Here is a 14,658-nt window from a genome sequence, read left to right as displayed (position 1 = left end):
TTGTGAAACTACATATAGGTATTGACCTATATGTAGTGCACGCGCATAATGCGTTCCCACACTCACAAAGTCTGGGGAAATGCCCCCACACTTAGTAACTGTGCACCTAACCTCCTGTAAGTGAAGGTTAGACATACAGGTGACTTATAAGTTACTTAAGTGCAGTGAAAATGACTGTGAAATAGTATGTGCACTATTTCACGCAGGCTGCAATGGCAGTCCTGTCTAACGGTTTGTCTGAGCTCCCTATGGGTGGCAAAAGAAATGCTGCAGCCCATATGGATCTCCTGGAACCCCAATGCCCTGGGTACCTAGGTACCATGCACTAGGGACTTATAAGGGGGGTCCTGTATGCCAATTGTAATTGGTAAATAATGTCACTGGCCTAGAGTGACATATTTAAAAGCAGAGAGAGCATAAGCACTGAGGTTCTGGTTAGCAGAGCCTCAGTGACACAGTTAGGCACTACACAGGCATACACATTAGGCCACAAACTATGAGCACTGGGGTCCTGGCTAGCAGGGTCCCAGTGAGACAGGCAAAATATACTGACATATAGGTTTTTATCTATGAGCACTGGGGTCCTGGCTAGCAGGATCCCAGTGACACAGTAAAAACACACTGACACACACTCACAAACAGGCCAAAAGTGGGGGTAACCAAGCTAGAAAGAGGCTACTTTCTCACAAGGTGTAAACACAGCCCATCTGTGCTTCTGAATTGAGTGGCAGAACCAAGAGTGTGGCAAGCTGCTGATCTGTCAAACTCTAAATGTTGTCACTCTAGTATTTCAAATGGTGTTAGGATTTGTTTCAAGGGATAAGGGTTGATCACTGTTGATATTTGCTTGTGGTTTTCACGTAACGGCTACTATTCTATTTTCTTAAGTAGCGCTTTGTATTTCAGGTCTTGTAGGGGATGTGATTTTGCGGGAAACTCCTTTGAGGACCTTCAAGATTTACAGCTTGGACATGAATACTACTTTTATTGAAAGGTTAGTAGAGTTTGTTGCTTGAGAAAAACTTCTCTGGTATTTAACCCTTTGAAAGTGGCCAAGATGTTATCTGAGAAAGCCAAATAGATTTGGGTCGGGCTTTTTGAAGTGAGATTCGATATTTCACCTCTTACGATTTATAATAAAGAATGCTACATTTAGGGCCAGATGTAGCATGCATTTTGCATGGTGCAAACTGCGAAAATCTCAGTTTGCTCCATGCAAACTGCAGATTGCGATGCTCATTCACAATGTGCGAGTCGTTACCGACTCGCAAATTGCGAATGCGACTCGCAAATAGGAAGGGGTGTACCCTTCCTATTTGCGACTCGCATCGCTATGCTAAATTGCTTTGTGACCGCGAATGCGATCGTAAAGCAGTTCGCATTTACCACCAGTGTCACCATGGGACCCCTTCCCCTTTGTGAATGTTGCCAAAAAGGGTTTTTCAGAGAAGGCAGTGGTCCAATGGACCACTGCCTACTCTGAAAAACCGAAACCAAATGGTTTCGTTATTTTTTTTTTATTTTGCAACTCGTTTTCCTTTAAGGAAAACGGGCTGCAAAATAAAAAATAAAAAACTGCTTTATTTAAAAAGAAGTCACAGACATGGAGGTCTGCTGACTTCAGCAGGCCACCATCCCTGTGGGTGCAGGGACTCGCAATGGGGTCGAAAATGCGACCCACCTCATTAATATTAATGAGGTGGGTCTTTGCGACCCCATAGCGACTCACAGTCGGTGTCTGAGACACCGTACTGCATCCGATTTTGCAAATCGGAAATTGCGAGTCGCACTGACTCGCAATTTCCGATTCGCAAAATCAGAAAATGCTACTACTGCCCCTAGTGTTAAATCTTGTTTACTACCATTGTTGAGTGTGGGGAGCACGGTAGAGTGAGTCATAATGCCACTCCCCTCCTTCCACAGTGGTAATAAATTACATATTACTTTTAACAAATATTCATGCAGTTTTTATGTGCAGGAGGTATAAAGAAGTTAATCAAATATCCAGACAATAAGGAGTTAAATTCATGCAGTTAGATAGTACCACAATAACTATGCCTTGCAACTATTGTACAGTCATTTTCTTCAGTGAAGTGGTTTAAAGGAATATGTGAGGCCTTAAGCAGTGTTGTGTCAAACCATGTCAGCTGTGCTATGATAGAAATAGAGAACTTGGACTTTGCACCATAGAAATAAATCTGTGAAAGTGCATTTATTAGTACACTTCTTCCAAGTAACAAGTGTAATTGGGCCACATTTATTTTCAATGTATTTCAAATATCCACCCATCTCTCTCTCATATATATATATAGCTATATATCTAACTATTATCTATCTATGAGGGTCATTCCGACCCCGGCGGGCCGGGGTCGGCGGGAGCACCGCCAACAGGCTGGCGGTGCCCCGCAGGGCATTCTGACTGTGGCGGTTTGGCCGCGGTCAGAACAGGAAAACCGGCGGTGTCCCGCTGGTTTTCCGCTGCCCTGGGAATCCCCCATGGCGGCGCAGCTTGCTGCGCCGCCATGGGGGATTCCGACCCCCTCACTGCCATCCTGTTCCTGGCGGTTCCGACTGCCAGGAACAGGATGGCGGTGAGGGGTGTCGTGGGGCCCCTGGGGGCCCCTGCAGTGCCCATGCCAATGGCATGGGCACTGCAGGGGCCCCCGTAAGAGGGCCCCACTTTGAATTTCAGTGTCTGCTTTGCAGACACTGAAATTCGCGACGGGTGCCACTGCACCCGTCGCACACCTTCCACTCCGCCAGCTCCATTCGGAGCCGGCTTCCTCGTGGAAGGGTGTTTCCCACTGGGCTGGCGGGCGGCCTTTTGGCGGTCGCCCGCCAGCCCAGTGGGAAACCCAGAATGACCGCTGCGGTCTTCTGACCGCGGGACGGTCTTCTGGCGGTCCCAGCCAGGCCGGCGGCTACCGCCGCCGGCGGGGGTCAGAATGACCCCCTATATCTCTATATCTATGTATGCATATATATATATATATATTCCCTAGTCACAGTCCCCACTAGGTAGTTATAGTTAGGACCTAATTTCTATAGAAAAAGCATTTTTAGACTTGCCTTTGTCTTTGGCACCGGTTAATGAATCGTCACAAAACTTTCCCCAAAATTTGATACTCACGGCAGCTGGTGTATGGAAAGTTTTGGGGTGATCCATCAAGGGGGGCCCAGAAAAAGGGGGTGGTCCCAAAACATGTTTTCCCCATGTTAATGCCCATGGGGTTTTGAACAGGACTTCAGCCGGAACCGCTGGATGGAATTACACCAAATTTGGCAGAAAGGTAGCTCTTGGTCCAGAAAGAACCTTTTTGTAATTTTCTGAAAATCTGTTCAGTTGTTTTTGAGATATTAAAAAAATTTCAAATGTGTACATATATGGAACAAATGCTCTGCGAACCCTCCCTATCTCGAGCTGAGATCTGATTAGCTGCCAACACTTCTACAAAAAAGTGTTGGCAGCCATCTTGGGACTTGGCTTCAGCTGAGTACCTGAAAAAAAGATTAATTAAAATAAAAGGGGCCAAGGTAGGGACATCCTGACCCCCTTAGCTCTGGTGCGGGGTTCCCAGATGGACCCCGCCAAGGCAAAAAAAGCATTAAAAAAAAATAAAATTACCAAGAGTCATGGATCCGGTGAACATTTTAAAAAATCAAGCGTGGTCTGCCGGCTTGTTTTGGAAAAAGTCCCCGGTTGGGTCAGGTCCTGGGTGCATTATTTAAAAAAGGAGACTCATTGAGCCCCAGGGACCACTTTGGGCTAAATGATAGTAATGGGGGTGCCACCCAGACCCCTCTGAGTCCCAGGGACCACCACCTCCCAGGGGCTATATCAGACTAATTGGGTGCCAAATAGCTAGCAATAGTTTGTAATGGGGGAGATGCCCGGACTCCTCCTCTCAGTGCCCTGGGGACCACCAAATCCAGGGGGCCAAATGAACAGTAAGGAGGGGGGGCTCGTGGACACTCCCAGGCCCTAGGGACCACCACCTTCCTGGGGCCAAATAAGTTCTAGAAGTGGGAGGGAGGCCATACGACTCCCCTCATGGGCCATATACTGCCCCAGGGACCACCACCTCCCCAGGGCCGGACCATAAAAACAGAAGGAGGGGGGCAACGCAGCCCCCCTCGTGGAGCCATACATGGACCTGGGACCGCCACTCCCGCTATGTGCTGGGGTGCCTACCCCCGGGACATAGATGTTTGCTCAGACTTGGCGGAAGCTTTGACAGCTCCCTCCAAGGCAGAGCAAACACAACTCCACTGTCAAACAGCTCTCGCTTGCTGGGAGCAGAGTTTTCTTCTGTTTGGGCAGGGAAACAGACAAAAGGAGTGCTCTCACAGACAGGGAGCCGCTTGTTTAGCAACTCCCTGTCTGTGACAGCAATGCCAGCTCCCACGGGAGGCAGGGAGCTGGCTGGGACCACAGGGGCATTTAGGCTTCCCCGCGGTCCCCAACAGTGGTGACTGGGTGCCCTGGGGGGCACCTAGGTGACAAGGCAGGTCCCAAGGGACAAGATTGGCCTCCCTCCCCCCCAAAAAAGATATATTTTAAGGCCGGGCAACATGGAATGGGGTCCCCGGGGTTGAAATCTGCCTGGGGAGGCGGGCTGCTTGACCCCTCCCCAATAATATATAATAGGTAATAAGGCTTAGCCCTAAAATCAGCCTGAGGAGGGGAGCCCCTCACCTTGCACTAATTGGCCAGTCCCTGCTTCCTATCCCACGGCACTCATGAAGTGCTTCATTGTTTGGTGTGATTATATTCCTATCAAGAACGTATCTCAAAAATCAGTGTAAAATGCATTGGGGGGGTCCTTTTAGTAAGCTGTCCTTCTTCCTTGGAAAATGGGGGAACACGTTGCATATCACTAATGTACCTGAGGCTGGGACAAAAAGGTGCAGCTTCCAGGCCATTTCACATATTTGTATGACATTGGCGTGTTGGCTGAATCTCCAGCCCGGCGACCGCTACTGTACTGCCTCAGGCATTTTGACCCTGCCTACTGCCTACTGCCACTGTTTCCATGGCGTTCATAATGCCACAAAAACCATGGCGGTAGGCCCTATCAGTGACAGGGAATTGCTTCCCTGTCACTGATAGGAGGCCCCATCCCCCCAAACACTCCCCAGGCACCTCCCTCCATCCACGCTCCCCCCTTCCAATCTCCCACCCACTATACACACACACGCATACACGCACCATGCATACATACACTCACTCACACAGGCATACATGCATTCATACACGCATGCATCCATTCATTCATGCACACATCCGTACCACATTCACACTGACACGTAGACAGGCATTCACATATCCATTCAAACACGCATTCTCACACTTGCATACATGCACACACACAATACTACACATACATTCACATTCACGCACACACTCACACATTCATGCACACACACACAACACCCCCCACCCCTCTCCCCTGTCAGAAGCCCAACTTACCTGCATCCAGGGGGTCTTCCGGCAGGGGACGGGACGGGGCGCTGCTATCTCCAGCAGCGCCCGCCAGCAGAACAGCGCCAGGCAGTATTATTTTTGATAATACGGCAGGCGGCGGTCTACTGGTGTGGCGCTGCTGGTGGTAGCAGCTCCACCTTAACACCGTCCGCCAGCATGGCCAAAGCCGGATGTCTGCCCTTCTTGTGGTGGAAATCCATCTGTGGTCATATTATGGCAGACGGATAGTAGCCGCGGCAATGGTCTTTTGGCAGCTCTCACCGCGGCAGTTGGCGGTACTTACCAACATTGTCAAGATGTGGACCATAGCTAAAAAAATGCAAGAATACAAATTCCTCCTTCACAGTGTACAGACAACGTTTCAGGGTGGAAATGCAGATAAAAGACACTTGCTTCGCCTTAGCATATTTCTATTGTAAAAAATATCAGGACAGGATTCATTTTAATAACTAAACGTTGAGGACCGCTGGGGGAGCTTCAAGGCCCCCGCGGGAGCCAGCATTGCTCTTGTACATAGAGAGCTGCTGAAAATGTAACTCCCTGCATGTGGGAGCAATTCTTGCCCCCAGCTCTGCGGCAGGGAAAGAGATGAAATCCACACTTCAAGCAAGCTGGAGCATTTTTACAGCTCCCACTTGCTGAAAGCAGAGTGTTGGCTTATGATTGGCTGGAGCTGTCATATCTCCCCCTCTTTCATTCGATGTGGCCCCGGGGAGGTGGTCGTTCCCTGGGCCGGGGGTCTGCGACGGACCCCCGCCTCATTGCATATTTCAGCTCAGGGGGGGGTGTTGGTACCCGGGGTTTGGGGTGTCCGAGCGGCTGTCTCAAATTAACTCAGTAAATTTTTCCCCGGGGAGGTGGTGGTCCCTAGAGCAGCCCCTGCTCATTAAATAATTCCAGGCCGGGGAAGTGGCAGTCCCCGGGACCTGGGGGGTCTGCGGGCCCCCCCCATTTATGATGTATTGATTGCCCTAGGGAGGTGGTGGTTTCTGTGGCACAGGGGGGGCTTCTGCGCGGCCCCCTGCACATTAAATAATTGTACCCCATGGAAGATGGTGGTCCCCGGAGGCTGGGGAGTCTGTGTGGCACCCGCACAATAATTTTGCAGCCCTTGGACGAGGTGGTACCCGGGGCCTGGAGAGGGTCTGTGGTCCTCCTCCCTATTAATTTTCTGTTACTTGCCCTGGGGAGGTGGTGGGCCCTGTGGCCCCCTGGATATCATAATACTGTAGCCCCGGGGAGGTGGTGGTTCCCGGGACTTTGATAAGCCCTAGGAGGGGAGCTCCTGCGTCCCCCTCCTATATTTTGTGAATGGCCCCGGGACCCGGCCCATCTGGGGGCAAAATTAAAAGCAAGCACGGGAGCATGCTTTTTGTTTCTTTTTGTTTTTTGAATCTACATCGGAATTCACAAATATTCACAATGTTTACCGTGAATTAAAGAAAAAAAAATTTTAGGCCCTGAGGGTGTCCCAACCAAGGCTAGGAGGTTAGAGTAACAGTATCCAGGCCCCTTTTCTTTTTTTTTCCTTTTTTTTTTTTAGACTCGACTGAAGCCAAGTTTCAAAATGGCTGTCAACACTTCTTGGTTGAAGTGTTGGCATACAATCAAATCTCTGCACAGGAGCAGGACGATTTACGAAGTCTTAACACCTCTAGATTTACTAATTTGTTTTTCCTTTAATTTCTCTTAAACTACTAAACAGATTTACACCAAATAACAAAAAGCGTAATTTGCGTACAAAAAGCTACCTTTCTCCCAAATTTGGTGTTATTCCATCCAGTGGTTTGGGCTATAGTCGAGTTCAAAGCTCCTATGGGAGTTACAATGGGAAATGCACTTTTTGTCACACCACCTTTTTCTCATCCCCTGCTTGACGGATCGCTCCGGAACTTCCCATGTACAACACAATTCTTGGGCACACCTTTTTGGAACATTTTGTGAAGATTTGTGAAACGGTGGCAAAGATTTTTCTATGGAAACTAGGTCCTAACCACCAGTGTGTATGTATATATATATATATATATATATATATATATATATATATATATATATATTAAAACAGTGGCTGCCTCCACTAGGATTGGCTTTCCATACGAAAAGCAATGTTTGTGTTGCTAATAAAGTGAGGGCTGAGACAAAAGGGGGAGGGGTCCCAAAACTTGTTTTGACCACGTATGTTCCCATAAAAACATCACACAAAGCTACAGCCTAAACCACTGAACGGATTTACACCAAATTTGGCAGAAAGCTAGATCAAGGTCCAGAAAGAGTGCTTTTTGTGTTTTGGTGTAAATTCGTTAAGTAGTTTTTCATCAATCAATGCTCAAAAACTTTGTATATCTAGGGATGTGGAAGCTCCTGACAGATCTCCATCTGAGATCTGATTGGTTGACACCACCTCAACCAGGAAGTGGTGGCAGCTATCTTAAGACTCAGGACTCGGTCCCCCCCCCCATTTCTGTCATAAAAAGAGGTTTGTGAAGCAGATTTATACGGTTTTCAAAACATCTTAAATTATGCAAATTTAATGTATTGGCCCTTTTTTGACTTCATGATGAAGCATTTGGCCATTGCAGCCTAGATATATAGGCTGCAGTATCTGTCTTCTTTTTAAGGGCCTTTACAGGCCTTCCTGAAGAAAAGTGAAAAATCTACACTTTAGGAAGATATATTAAAGAACTGCGCCAGGGACCTCACACATGGCGGGGCTATTCAGTGCGTATAACTTATCATGGAAATTCCCCTACAAGAGAACAGGAGTTACAGGTAAGAAACGATTTCTTAGCTTAGTGCAAAAGCTACAGTTACTTGGGATATCTATAACTAGAACTGGTGAATTTCTGTGTTTTTACAGTTTAAAATGTTACGTTGTTACTAAACATTTCACCTAACTATAACATTACTTTAACCTTTGTGTTTTTTTTATATATATACCCACTCTGGAATTAAGGAAGGTTATGTTAGATTGCTGTCATTGTACTCCCTTGGCAGGGCATCCTGTGAAACAAAAGACCATACAAAAGTACCTGCAATGGTTGTGGTGGGAAACAGTGTTGAAAAATATCACAACCATTGTCCAGACTTGCCTAACCTGTGCTCATAACAAATCAATCTCCTCCCACCCTACATGTTTCCTTCAAGTAATGCCTATTTCACCAGCCCTGTGGCACACCATCAACATGGATTTTGTGACAGATCTTGTGTCCACCAAAGAATTCCGCACCATTTGGTTGGTGGTGGATCTCTTAAGAAAAATGTTGTTCTTTTGAAAAACATGCCTACTGCTATGGAGTCCGGATACACGGAATTTCCTCAGTGATCATTTCAGATCGAGGTCCCAAATTCATTTTCAAGTTTTAGCTTTGAATCTGCAGTGATCTTTCACGATAGGAACAGCCGAACATTTCCTTCACTCTGGCCTGGATACAGCAGATTTGGATTTGATATCTCAATCCAAGGGCTGCTCTTTAACCATTCACTGCCATGCCAAGATTCATGCCATGTGTTTTCGGGTAATGTCCACCCTATGCACTAGCCCTAAGATGGAGCTAACCACGGTGGTGAAAAGGCTGACTTGGCACTGGAGAGCTTCTGTTCTACCTCAACAAGCTCAGGCTCCAACTCAGCCCTTGGTCTTAGCTTTCCCTGTTTGGCATTTTCATTAGCAGTACCTCATGTGCTGGGAAAATTCCTGGGGCCTCCTGCTTTTTCAGTGGCACCAACACTTTCAGGCCAAACAGTGGGTAAACAAGTTATTTTGCAGCTGCAAGCGGGTGGGGCAAAAATACTCTTCTGCCTCCTGCAAAACCACTATAATACGGTCTGTAAGGGGGAGGGGCTCCCTTTAATTCAAAACACAGGCAGTGCATCACCACTAACGTTTGAGTCCACCAGATTCTCAATCAAGGATACACCCTTCTCTTCAAGGACTTGGTTCATCATATTTATTCTGTTCACACTGTCACCTTAAACAACCATGCTCATATTTTGCAGCAGGAGGCTCTCACTCTGTTGAGTTTGGGGTCATAGAGTTGGTTGCAGAGACCAAGATCATGCAAAGTTGCTACTCCTGTTATTTTGTTGTCCCCACGAAAGAAAGAAGCCTGTGTTCCATTCTGGACCTTCACTTTCTGAATGCCTTTCTTTGCAAGACCTTTAAGACTCTTTAACTTGTGCTGGTAAATTTGGCTCTGGAGCTGGAAGACTGAATGGAGTCCAATGAGTTGCAGGACAGGTATTCTATGTACTGATCCTGGTATTACACAGGAGTTGCCTGCATTATGTGGTGAGTTGCACTATCATTTGGCAGTTCTCTCTTTTTGGTTAAGTTCAGCAACCCAAGTCTTCACAAAGGTGACATTGGTGGGTCCATCACAGTTTCAGAGGTGGGAAACTGTGTATTCCCATATTTTCCTGACTGCCTGCTGAAGGGGGGATTGCTATAAGCAATATCGGATCCCATTAAAAACCTCTACTTCCCTTCTCTTTAACATGAGGGTTTCCATTAACTTCAACAAGTGTCACTCAGCATCTCTTCTTTATTGGGACAGTTATGCAGGCTGTCTCCCCTAAGGCCTTTTAGCCTCCCGGGTTTGTTTAGTACAGTCAGACTATGATTGTGATGATTCAGAAGGAAAACTTTCTGACAGGTGCACCTATTGGCTCTGCCTGCTTTTTCCATCTTACTAGAGCCCCATGCTTTTTGGCAAATGCTAGTGTTTCATTGGTGCCTCTGCTTGCTTTTAGTGTACTTAACTTGCCTATTGGCATCTGGATTCTCTGCTGGCATCCAAAATACAGTACTGAACCTTCTATTTGATGATTCAAAGCTATTTGAGATAAGACAGGCTCTTCTCTCGAAAGATTTAAATCTAGCAGAACAACTGCTAATTTACTTGGCCTTCAAGCTCCCCAAAAGATTTTTGATAATATCAAAAATTCAGAGTATTCTCAAGAGGTTTTGGGTTACAACAGAGACAACCTTCTCAACATCAACAGCAGCTTCAAAACTCACTCTTCAGGCAACTCAAGGTTTGTCGAAAATCTAGAGGCTGGTCAACGCAACAGCCTGTCTCATCCTCTTGCCCTTCCTCCATCTCTCAAACCCATCTTGGAACACAGTCCTGCCTTATTCTTGTCAGTTATGAACAACCAGGATGGGGGGAAGGGTGATGACCGGGATGGGGGAAGGGTGATGAAGAGGGGCTCAGAGTATCCTTTTTTTCATGCCATCTTCGCCATAACTTTGGACTGGTTGGTCCTACAAATAGTAGGAAAAGGGTACACACTGCCTGTCCTTCAGTCCCATCACCATATTCTTCTGTGGTAAAAGAAAAGAGCAGTGAAGCTGCTGCCACAGCAGGAATTTGAGCAGGTGTGCTACTCATAGTACATTGGGATCCCAAAAAAGGATGCCAATCGCTGTCCAATTCTAGACCTCATATCTTGAACGTTTTTCATTGTCAGGATACGTTCAAAATGCTCTCCCTTGCTCAGATGCTTTTAGTACTGAAAAAATTTGACTAGATGGTCATAGGACATGTATCTAACATATTCCCAGTTACTGTTCTGCAGTTGCACAGGAAGTACCTGCAATTTGCAGTACTTCCCTTGGCCTAACTACTGCACCCCTTGTCTTTATAAAAGTGATGGTGGTTCCAACACATCTCAGAAGGTTGGGTATCCTGGTATTTCTGTATTTAGATGATTGTCTATGGAAAGCTCAATTATCGGAGATGATGCATTCCCCTTGCAGTCCACAACTCTTTTGCTGTTCGACCTTGGCTTTTCTGTAAACAAGCTCATATTTCACCTAGAGCCTTCCCAGAATCTGCTCTACTTGGTGGCAGCACTGGATGAAACATCTCTCTTAGCTTTTCCAACAATTGAGAGGATTCATGACATTCACTTTATGGGTCCTTGCTTGTGAGCAGAGCTCAGGTGCCTTTCCTGAAGATCCTATGCCTGCTAGGTCTGCTTGCCTCTTGCATCCTACCAGTCAAACATGCGTGCTGGCACATGAGGGCTTGCCAGTGGTGCTTTCCTAATTATGAGGGGGAGCCACCATAGTCATCTCTCAGGATGCTTCAGCAGATCTAATTTTGTGGAAATTTGGAAAACAATCTAGCTGTAAGGTTGTCTTTCCATCCTCTCACAATAGTGACAGAAGCCTCCACTCTAGGGTGATGTGCTCATTTCGAGGCCTCTGGTCTCCAGAAAGACAGGCTCTTCATGTCAAGCTGCTGGAACATAGGGCAATACGTCTAGCCCTCAAGGTCTATCTTCTACCAGTTAACGGTAAGTCTATTTTGATATAAGTAATCTTCATTGCCCCAGATTGGCCAAGAAGGCAGGCTTCCTGCACCTCTCACTGTGTTCTCCTTTCCATTTTCCTCTCCAGGTAGATTTAATTTCCCAGTTGAATGGCCAGGTTCTACATCCCAATCTTCAGATCCTAAACCTCCAGGCCTAGAGGTTGAACGGTAACATTTAATTGCATTCCAGTTACCATTGGAAGTGGTAGATGCTATTCTATCTGCTTGCCATGAGTCCACAAAACAGTGCATTCTGGAAGGTGGGACAGGTTTGTCACTTGGTTCTGATAACACTGTGGATCATTTGAAAGCCTGTTTCTGCGACATTCTATGCTTTGTTCTTTCCTTAGCACAACAAGGCTGTGCTATAGAAATGTTCCAAGATTACTGGGTTGCCTTATTGACATTCCTCTACTCTCCGAACAAACCATCCCTATTTAAATCACCTATTGTTTTGTATGTTTAAAAGGTCTTACAAACAGAATACCCCCTCCTACATTTATAATGCCACAGTGGGAGCTCAATTTCATTTTAACATTCTTGGTGGGTTCACATTTTGAACTGTTATATCGCATTATATTGTTGTCTTATAGGGTTGGTGACTTTGAAAACACTGTTTTTAGTGGCTTTTTATAAGAAATTGGGTTATTAGGTGAAGGCGTAAGTGCCCACCTCAAGTACTAGCTACAATCCTTATAAGGGTGAACCACAAAAGTCACTAAATAAACCTGAACTCAAACCCTTTGCAGCTATGACACAGAGCAGACAGGCTTAATTTAGAGGCAATATTTAAAGTATTTATACAATACTAAAACTGTAATAAAGCCAAAATGCAAAACAATAAAAATCCCAAAACAAATGAGAAAAGTACTGTACAATTTAATGAACAAAATGACACCAAAATCCCGAACAACCTAAAAAAGGACACTGGGATATGAACTTTTAAAGTTTTAGGTAGAAACAGCGGCAAGAAGAATAAAGTGCCAGAGATAGTCTATGATCACGGTAGGAAAGGACCTAGAAGCAATTTGACAATGACTGCACTGGATCACAGGTCAGATACACTAACTAGGTTCATCCTGGTCAAAGATTTTACCTTCTGACTTTAGGCTTTTAAGTCCCATTCCACCACAGGAGTACACAACTACCGCTCTTTTGACTTAAGTAAGGCACTTAGAGACACACAAGGTCTCAGGCAGAGGCTACTAGATGGTCCAGTCCGGGTCCAATTCCCACAGGTTAGCTGGCAGTTGCAGGAAAAGGTCCCTTATAGCTTGTTGTGCCCTTGTAGCATTAACAGGAGTTCAGTCTTATGACTCTTGGAGTCCACTTCTTTGTTCTGGGTGCAAGAAGGAGAGCAGGTCCGGCCTTTTAGGTTCTTCTCAGGGCTCAGACAGCAGGTTCAATCCTCTTTCTCTTCTGATCTTCCTAGAATGTTCTGAAGTGGGTGCTGGAAGGTGCCTGGAAACGGCAGAATTATGTCTGGCATGAGCTAGTGAGTGGGAATGACCCCTGCGGATACCCTAACCATTGTGTTAAAGGCTTCCGGGGCTAATGCTACTCACTTTAGGCATTTTCAATGCTAAACTTGGGCTCTGAGGGCTGGGGTGTAGGTTGGGCGTATGCTATGGTAATTTTAGTGCCCTCCCACATCTATCACCAAAATCTAGTTTTAGGCAATCCCTTCACCCCCAATAAACTCAGAGACAGAAGTCTGGTAGGACAAAACTGAGCTTTCAGCAACTATACTGCTGATATTGTTTTGCCATTGTGTTTCCCTCCTTTGAAGTGTACCCCCAATGTCATATGAAATACCTCAGCAAATCTGTGAAACAGGTCTTGGCACTCTAGCAAGATCTGACATTGTGATGTCAAGAAGAGACCTCCTCTTATAGAGGCCGATCTGGCCTGTGGGACAAAAGAAGAGCCCGGGTCTGGGTATTAGCGACATCTGCTTGTGACAGGAAAGACTACTTTGAAATGAATCTAGTCCTTGGGCCCAGCCCACAGACAATCTTGTCAAGGGCACAACACCTCCCCACACCAAATGTCTTTTGTACATTTCAAAAGACATTTGTCCTGTCTTGGGAGCAAGTTTACACCTCATTCACACCCATTGGAATGCTGAGGACTGGCTGGCAAAAGGAAGAGAGAACAAATGTAAATTTAGCTTCCAGGAACTTCAAGCAGGGCAAGGGTGACTTTAAAAAAATCATTTTCCAAGCTATCTATTACAAAACTGAGTTCTCCAATGAACTGGGCCAGCAATATTTACTTCAGAAACTTAAAAAATTAAATAGGTAGCTGTTTACATTTATTAAACTTGATACTGCATCCCAGTACTTTCCTATGCAACACCCAACCTTTCTACAGTGGTAATAGCTTTGAGGGAATTTTCACTGCAAGGACATGTGTAATATTCAACATTTACATCTATTACCTTTTAATAGCATGCACCCTGGCCTAATGGCAGCAAAACCCACTTAAGGGTGACTTATTAATAGTTAAAAGGTAGGTTTCAGTCGGTCAAAAACAGGTTATTTTGACAGGTCGAAGTTGCTGTGTAAAACTATACTGCCAGGTTGTGATGGTAGGTCTGTAGACATGTTTTACAGTGCCATTGCAGTGTTTTGAACAATGAATGCTGCAGTCAACTGGTAACATTTAATTTACTGGCCCTAGGTACATTTGATACCATATAAAAGAGACTTATATGCAAAATAAATAAACCAATCAGGTGTTTACTGATTTTATCCTGTTGAAAGGAGGAACACAAGCACTTCATCAGTGGTTAGCACGTTTAGTGTGCACAGAGTTCTAAAGCCAGCAAAAAATAGGGGTTAGCAAAAAGGCAAC

General features: G+C 45.7%; 1 protein-coding gene across 2 annotated transcripts in view; it reads left to right on the top strand.

Moving 5' to 3' along the window:
* Positions 1–14,658, top strand: part of GLB1L2 (galactosidase beta 1 like 2) — a 746,782-nt gene that overhangs the window by 621,532 nt on the left and 110,592 nt on the right. For both annotated transcript variants that reach the window (XM_069224446.1, XM_069224447.1), the window contains exon 16: positions 907–994. In XM_069224446.1, the coding sequence (XP_069080547.1) occupies positions 907–994 (88 nt within the window). The remainder of the gene's footprint in view (positions 1–906; positions 995–14,658) is intronic.

Source organism: Pleurodeles waltl, chromosome 3_1, assembly GCF_031143425.1.
Source record: "Pleurodeles waltl isolate 20211129_DDA chromosome 3_1, aPleWal1.hap1.20221129, whole genome shotgun sequence".
NCBI classification, from domain to species: Eukaryota; Metazoa; Chordata; class Amphibia; order Caudata; family Salamandridae; genus Pleurodeles; species Pleurodeles waltl.
The sequence above is the reverse complement of the archived record's forward strand: the minus strand, read 5'-3'. Positions and strand labels throughout refer to the sequence as shown.